Genomic DNA, 7659 nt, shown 5'->3' on the forward strand with positions numbered 1-7659 from the left:
AGGGATTGTTCAGGAAGTGCCAAATTAGTATTTTTTTTTTTTTTACTTTTTATGAAAAATGTGAAATATGGATTGAGAATGAAGTGATGTGGTAGAGAAATAATGTGAGTTAAATAAGAGATAATGTGATCAAAATAAAATAATGTGCTAAAATAATATGTATTATTTTAGTACATGCCAAACAAAGTCTTATTAGGGGTGGGCAACGGTTTATCCGATCCGCAAAATCCACTTAACTAGCATACAAATGGGCGGTTTTGTAGACACAATGCGAGCGAATGTAGTTTGAAATATGACATGTTTGTGGGTTACGGGTTTAACTTGCACCCGCAAGAACCCGTCCTCACTTTTTTATTTATTTATTATTAATTTTAACCGTTGATTTCATTCCTATATCCTACCTAGATATTTTTGCCAAAAACAAAACACCTTTTATTCTTTGAACTTACTCTAGCATTACATTTGCTAATAGTACTGTGGGGACATATTTTGTGAATAACAACATGTGGCCAAGGTGGCACCGAAGTGCCAGCCAAGGTGCCACGTGTCCTGGTTATGACGTCGAGATGATCTCGGTTAGGCCGAGGTTATCTACGGAGATGCCAGAATCTGAGATAAACGGATAAGCTATAAGAGTCCTAGAATGGAGAAGGACTTCAGCCTGGATAAGGATAAAGCTCTTAGGGAGTTTATCTTGATCTATTGGAGAGTCCAGGATGAGCATTGGACTAGAGTTTAAGGGAAGCGAGGCTTCTACAGGGATCAAGTTAGTGCTGACTATAAAAGTAAGACACCCTCTGTATTCTGACTAGTGAGTATAAGCACTATTTACTATCTTTGAGAAATGATTGAGTACTGACTTGATCGTCGGAGTGCCCTCAGGTGGACGAACCACCGTCAGAGTCTTTTCTTTCTGTGACAAGTTGTTCGGGTGTGATTTATTCTGTTGGTGTTCTCCAGCTGAGTACCTGTTTGGCAGTGTGGTCAGAAAACAACATACACAATTTGGCGCCGTCTATGGGAAAGAAAGGAGAATAGATGGCCAATGACAGGTAGAAAGAGAAGATTGAGGAAGACATCCCTACTAGAAGTGATAAACACTTTGATCCTAACATAGAGGAGGACAACTGCAACGAGGAAACTCGGGATCAGAATCCCGGAGAGAAAGACGTCGACTAGGAGGGCGACGTATCAAAAGAAGTCAGACCGATGCGGGTATTATAACGAGAATGACCTCCAGGTGTAGAAAGATAGATGCCTGCGGAGGGATGGAAAGATGAAGGGAATGGTGAATAAATTGGTGGACTTGCAATCGGTCGTCAATTTCATCATACAGAACAACGTCATGCAGCCACCATTCCCGTTACAAGACACGCAGATTCCAGTGGCCAAGAATGATGCCTATAAAGTAGGGCAGAAAACAGTTCCTGCAGTCCCCCAGCACACTAGGACCAAGGAACACTCTCACCGGCCTTTAAGGGAGGTCGGGATAGGAGAGTCAATGAAGGGAGATTCTCGGAGGACACATCGTACCAAAGAAGCTAACCCCGAAGAACATCGGCATATTTAAGGGAAGGAACTTTGTTTCGACACAACCAATGGAGGGAGGTCCAAGAGGACCTATAACGACACAGGGAGTAGCGCGCCAAAGAGGCTAAAATCCGTAGATAGCCGAGCTCCTGGACGGACCAAAGAGGATCTGAGAGATTACCTTCAGAGGAAGCGACAGGATGCCGACGTAACCTCTCCGGTCAAGCCGAGAACGCCGTTCTCGGTAGAATTGGACAAATTTGAGGCCCCAAAGATGTTCTACATACCGAGATTCCAGATATACGACGGTAAGTCTGACCCTAACTTTCACGTCGGCTTGTACCTGAACTCAATGGCACTATACATCGGGAACGAGCCGTTGTTCTGCAAGGTGTTCCCCTTATCCTTTGGAGAAATTGCATCAGACTGGTTTCACAAGTTGTCGAAAGGAATTGTGAAAAGCTGGGAAAGCCTGACCAAGATATTTGTGGCCAGGTTTGTGACAAACAAACTACAGTCGTTGATGGTGGACTCCCTGATGGCTTTGAGAATAGGCGAGGATGAAAGCCTCAAGGCTTATGCCAAGAGGTATTATGAAGTATTCAATCGAATACCAGGATGCAACCAAGAAGTGGCGGTCGTGTCTTTTAAAAACGGCTTGAATGATAATTGTCTGCTTCGAAAATCGCTGGCAAAGACACTGCCAAAAAGTATGGAAGAACTTATGGCCAGGATAGAGAAGTATGTGAGAGCCGAGGAAGACACGCCGGGGACAAAGGTGTCAAAACGAGAGAAGAGAAATGGCTCGCCGAAGCGAGGCCGGGGTAACACTGGATACAACAAGCAAGAGACAGGACTGAGGGCTGCACAGGCAGTCACAACCGTATTCCTAATTCCGGTCTGCAAAGTCATGGAAAGAATCCGGAATCGGCCTTATTATAGAGCACCAAAGAAAATTCTTGACAAATTTATGGGAAGAAGTCTGGGGAAGCACTGCGCCTACCATAATGAGGATGGACATCTAACTCAGGGGTGCAGAGCCCTAAAAACACATCTGGAAGACCTGGTAAGACAAGGTCATTTAAGGGACCTAGTAGATGAGGCCAGGACGAGGGAGGAACAAGCGAGACTGCCTCGGGCTCCAGCAACACCACCCCCATCAGCACCACAACCGCAGACAGACGGACCTCGAGTGATCAATGTGATTCACTCGAAGGTGAATGAGAACAAGATACGTGGGGAAACTCAGAACGTAAAACATTTGCAACATGTGTATCAGGTCTGGCAGAAAAAACCTAGGACAGACGAGTGCCAGGGACCAATAGTGTCCTTTACTGAAGGCGACCTAGAGATGGTTCAGCATCCACACAATGATGCCTTGGTAATATCCCTCAAGGTTAGAGAGTGCCAGGTAAAATGAATTCTAGTCGACCAAGGCAGCTCTTGTGACATCATGTATGTCAGGTGTTACAAGGAGCTTGGCCTTTACCAAGATGATTTGGAACAATCCAATGGTCCAATGGTTGGGTTCAATGGAATGCCGACGTGGCCCCTGGGAGCAATAAGTTTGAAGGTGTAGGCTGGCACCAAGAAGGTAAAAATTGAGTTCATAATAATTGACACCCCCTCCCCTTACGATGCTATCCTGGAAAGGCCATGGCTACATGCAATGGAGGCTGTTCCTTCAACATTGCACCAGCTGTTGCAGTTTCCAACAGAACATGGAATTGAAGAGGTCAGAGGGGATCAGGTGCAAGCAAAGAATTACTCTATGGCAGCAATGAAATCCACCTGCAACATACGAAAAGCAGAAGCAGCGGAGATTGAAGATGAGGACATGAAGGTAAAAGATCCAGCTGTGAAAAGTGAGGAAGCCATGAAGAAGATCTTAGTCCAGCAAGGGGATGAAGAGTGCTTCTTCCTCCTCGGCTCAGGCTTGGTCGAGGAAGAGGAAAAGGAATTAGAGGCATTCTTGAGAACAAACCTTGAGGTGTTTGCCTAGATACCATATGAGATGCCTGGCATTGACCCCGAGGTCACTTGCCATAAATTGAATGTAAATAGGTTGGCTAAACCTGTCATCCAGCGAGCAAGGAGGCCTATGTTGATGCATGTTGAGGCAGTAGAAGAGGAAGTGGATAAACTTTTGGAGGCTAGAGCCATTCGAGAGGTAAACTACCTAACATGGCTATTAAACACGGTTGTTGTGAAGAAAAAGAATGGGAAGTGGAGAGTCTGCGTGGACTTCACCAGCCTGAACAAGGCTTGTCCCAAAGACAGTTTCCCACTATCCAAGATCGACCAATTGGTGGATGCCACTTTAGGGCATGGTAGGATGAGCTTCCTAGACGCTTACAGGGAGTACCATCAAATAGCCATATACCCCCCCCCCCCGATGAGGAGAAGACTGTATTTATCACCCCAAAAGGGCTACATTGCTACAAAGTGATGCCTTTTGGGTTGAAAAATACAGGAGGAACTTACCAGAGATTGGTGACTAAGATGTTCAGACATCTAATAGGCAAAACAGTAGAGGTATACATTGATGACATGGTCGTGAAGACCAAGGAACCTGAGGATCATCTGGCCGACCTAAAGACAATCTTTGATATCCTAAGGACATTTCGGCTCCGACTCAATGCATCAAAGTGCGCATTTGGAGTTGGGTCAGGGAAGTTCCTGGGATACTTGGTCACCAGAAAGGGCATTGAGGCAAGTCCGGATCAAATCAAGGCCATCTTGGAATTGAAGAGCCCAACGTCGGCAAAACAAGTGCAGATGTTGACTGGAAGGGCTGTAGCCCTAAACAGATTCATAAGCAGAAGTTCTGACAAATGCAAACCTTTCTTCAGTTTAGTGAAGAAAGCCACAGACTTCTTATGGACAAAAGAGTGTGAAGCAACCTTGGCCGACTTGAAGAAATACTTAGCTACAGCCCCGGTTCTCTCAAATTCAGTACCTGGAGAGGAGTTGTTCTTATACTTGGCAGTTTCAGAGCATGTAGTGAGTGCCGTGGTAATCAGAGAAGAAAAGGGAGAATAGAGGGTAGTTTACTACGTGAGTAAAACTCTAGCAGATACAGAGACCAGATACTTACCCTTGGAGAAACTGACACTGGCTTTAGTAATGGCCTCCAAAAAACTGAATCATTACTTTCAAGCCCATAAGATTGCGGTGTTAACTGAGCATCCTTTGAAGTTCCTGTTGCAGCAAGGAGATTTGACAGGCAGGATAGTCAGATGGGCAGTGGTGTTTGGCCAATATGATGTGGAATTCGGACCCAGAACAGCAATCAAAGGCCAAGTTTTGGCCGACTTCGTGGCCGAGTTCACACTAGGTGCCATCATACATCGAGCTCCGTTGAGCCAGGGTATACGATGTCCAGGTGAACAAGAAGAAACCCAACTGGGGATAGCCGAACAGAGGAAATAAGAGAAACTCAAACCCTGCAGTATTTACGTCGGTGACTCATTCCGCCTGTTTGTTGATGGAAGTTCAAACTGACAAGGCAATAACAAAAATTCCAACCATAAACAATGAAGGAAAAGAAGTAGATAAAGGTAATAACAACATAACCTATCACAAGCCCAAAATAAGAGGTGACATCCATACCATTGGGTTTAAGTTGGGTTTTAGAACCGAGACTTTACAAAGATGACCTACGAAGATCCGTGAAACCAAAGCCAAATCGACTTCCACCAAGGATCCTGAGGAAAGAAGAAAAGAAAACTTTCGATGTTAAAATAAAGGAGTCTAATGCAATCGCCAATCAGCCTAAGCTAAGAAAAGAGGCCTTCTGAGCAATTGTCACCACCTTAATAGAGCCGATATATCAAACAATGATGAAGATTCATAATGAGTTCCACTTCTTGTGGCCCCCGAAAATGGTCTGAGACCCATCTCTTTGGAACCAAAGGTTGCGGTGTTCCTACCACAAGGATTACGTAGACCTCACAAAAGATTACAAAGAGCTGAAGCAATTCCTAGAGAAATTAGCATAGAGTGGTCATTTGCGCGCGTACATTGACTACTCTCCCCATCGCAAAGAAAAGCACACGGACAAGGAAGGAACGTACAACCTTCGACTACCATTAACATGATATATTCTATTCCTCCAAAAAGGAAGGCCAATCAGATTAGAGGGGAGATAAGGAGGTCGGCACACTTGAAGAAGGTAATGGCTTTGTCTGAGGGCCTTGCAAAAAGAAAGCGCCAGTCTTAAGTGAGGATCATGTTCTCTGATGAAAACTTATTATGGATTCACCACCCCCATAGCAATGCCTTAGTAGTGACCTTACAAATCTGAGAGATCATCGTGAAAAGGATACTGATGGACCAAGGTAGCTCTGATTTGCAGCTTGGCGGACATGGCAGCAAATCCTTTCCACGCACTATTTTATCTTGTGTTTATGTTGTCAGCGTGTGCTTTGTTTTCAAAAACTTGGATTGAAGTATCTGGGTCCTCTGCTAAAGATGTGGCTAAGCTGCTCAAGGTGTGATTTTTATATGATTTACGTTTTGCTCTTTGCAAGTTGGTGTAAGCGAGATGGACCTTGTCAGTTGTTTGTTAATTTGGCAATCTCAATCTCAAGTAATACAGTAATTGCGTTATGCTGCCCAGTTAAAATTTGGAAATAAGTTTTTTTTTTTTTTTTTTTAAAATAAAAACAGTCTACTTGAATCTAAACTACTCTTAATAATAGTGTTTGCAGTCAATGCCATTATCTCATCTCATAGGTTTATGTAATGTATTTTGTATGTAAATTGTTGACCACACAAAATAGGTAGACCCCTCTTGAAAATTTTGCTGAAAGTATCAACTCGGCCTTCTCTTTTGAACCAAATTATTTGTAACTGCTCATTTTTTTTAATGAATTTCTTCTTGCTGATCAAAACAAAAAGGGTTGAATGATATATGTCCAAGTTTTTCTCTGATGAATGTGACATACTCTCAAGGCAAATCAAACCTTTGTTGAGAAATATATTTGTATTATTCTATTTTATATGTATTCACCCTGCTGATTCTCAGGAACAACAAATGGTGATGCCGGGCCATCGTGAATCAAATTTACAGAAGGAATTAAACCGCTACATACCCACCGCAGCAGCCTTTGGGGCCATGTGCATTGGTGCCCTGACTGTTTTGGCAGATTTCATGGGAGCAATTGGTTCAGGGACTGGGATTCTGCTTGCAGTCACTATCATATATCAATACTTCGAGACATTTGAGAAGGAGAGAGCCAGTGAGCTTGGTTTCTTTGGTTTCTAAGCTTGTATGGTTTTTCAAATCCCCACGAGCTACCCAGCAGTTTTGGTGAGCTAACAAACACTACAGATTTCAAATTTGAGATTGTAGGTTAGTCTGTTATTGATCTCTTGATATTTTTTCCGAGAAAGTTTGACCCCATGAAAATGTTGGAAAGACCAACTATCCACCTAAAGTGCAATGTTTGTCATAATTTTCCTTATAAGACATTTTTATCACCCCATATTCATTTACGCTGTGTTTGGTTGGAGGATTTGGGAAGGGAAATGGAAAGGGAAATGGAAATGAAAGGAAAAGGAGAAAGAATTAATAGAATTCTAAATCCCAACTATGTTTGGTTGTGTTGATTATAAAATAGAATTGATGTTCTAAAATAGTTCTATGAGATTTCAGTTCTTCATTTCTGATTTCTGATCTTTGGGAACTTTTATTTTGTTCATGTTATCTTGTGACATTGTGACATTTTCTTATAGTTGATTGTGATGTAATGTTCATAATTCAATTTCAACGGCTCATTAGGTGCGTTTTTTTTATTTATTATTCTTTTATTGGTTTTTTAATTTTTTTAAGGGCCAATTATAGTAACAATTCTTATAGTTTGGAGTCAGTGTCATTTCGGTTTTTGATTTTTTAATTGTGACACATTTGATCTTAAAGTTTGAATCTTATTTCAAATAAGGACAATTGAAGATGCTATTGTTCAATTTTATGGGTAATTTCTACTCACCAAAGATAAAATTATATAAAATGGATAAATTTTTTTAGATATTTATTTATTTATTTATTTTACTAAATTAATTTTGTTATATGTCTAGACGATGATCATGTAATGAATGGTTGTTAGGTTTTTAATGTGTAAGCGA

The 7659-nt window shown here is 42.1% G+C and overlaps 1 protein-coding gene across 1 annotated transcript; it reads left to right on the top strand.

The window, feature by feature from the left end:
• The first annotated feature begins 5869 nt into the window (after positions 1-5869).
• Positions 5870-7019, top strand: LOC145795440 (uncharacterized). Its single transcript, XM_082879768.1, has 2 exons — positions 5870-6023; positions 6560-7019. Exons 1-2 carry the CDS (start codon positions 5898-5900, stop codon positions 6797-6799), a joined length of 366 nt encoding a protein of 121 aa, XP_082735894.1. The 5' UTR covers positions 5870-5897; the 3' UTR covers positions 6800-7019.
• Positions 7020-7659: the final 640 nt, after the last annotated feature.

The sequence above is a fragment of the Camellia sinensis genome, chromosome 7 (assembly GCF_055761805.1).
Source record: "Camellia sinensis isolate YWXY chromosome 7, ASM5576180v1, whole genome shotgun sequence".
Classification (NCBI taxonomy): domain Eukaryota; kingdom Viridiplantae; phylum Streptophyta; class Magnoliopsida; order Ericales; family Theaceae; genus Camellia; species Camellia sinensis.

Bases quoted from the DNA above. Each gene is read 5' to 3' on its own strand.
- LOC145795440 (XM_082879768.1), top strand. From the start codon at position 5,898: ATGGCAGCAAATCCTTTCCACGCACTATTTTATCTTGTGTTTATGTTG. The intron at 6,024-6,559 runs GTGTGATTTTTA...GCTGATTCTCAG, and splicing joins ATGTGGCTAAGCTGCTCAAG to GAACAACAAATGGTGATGCC.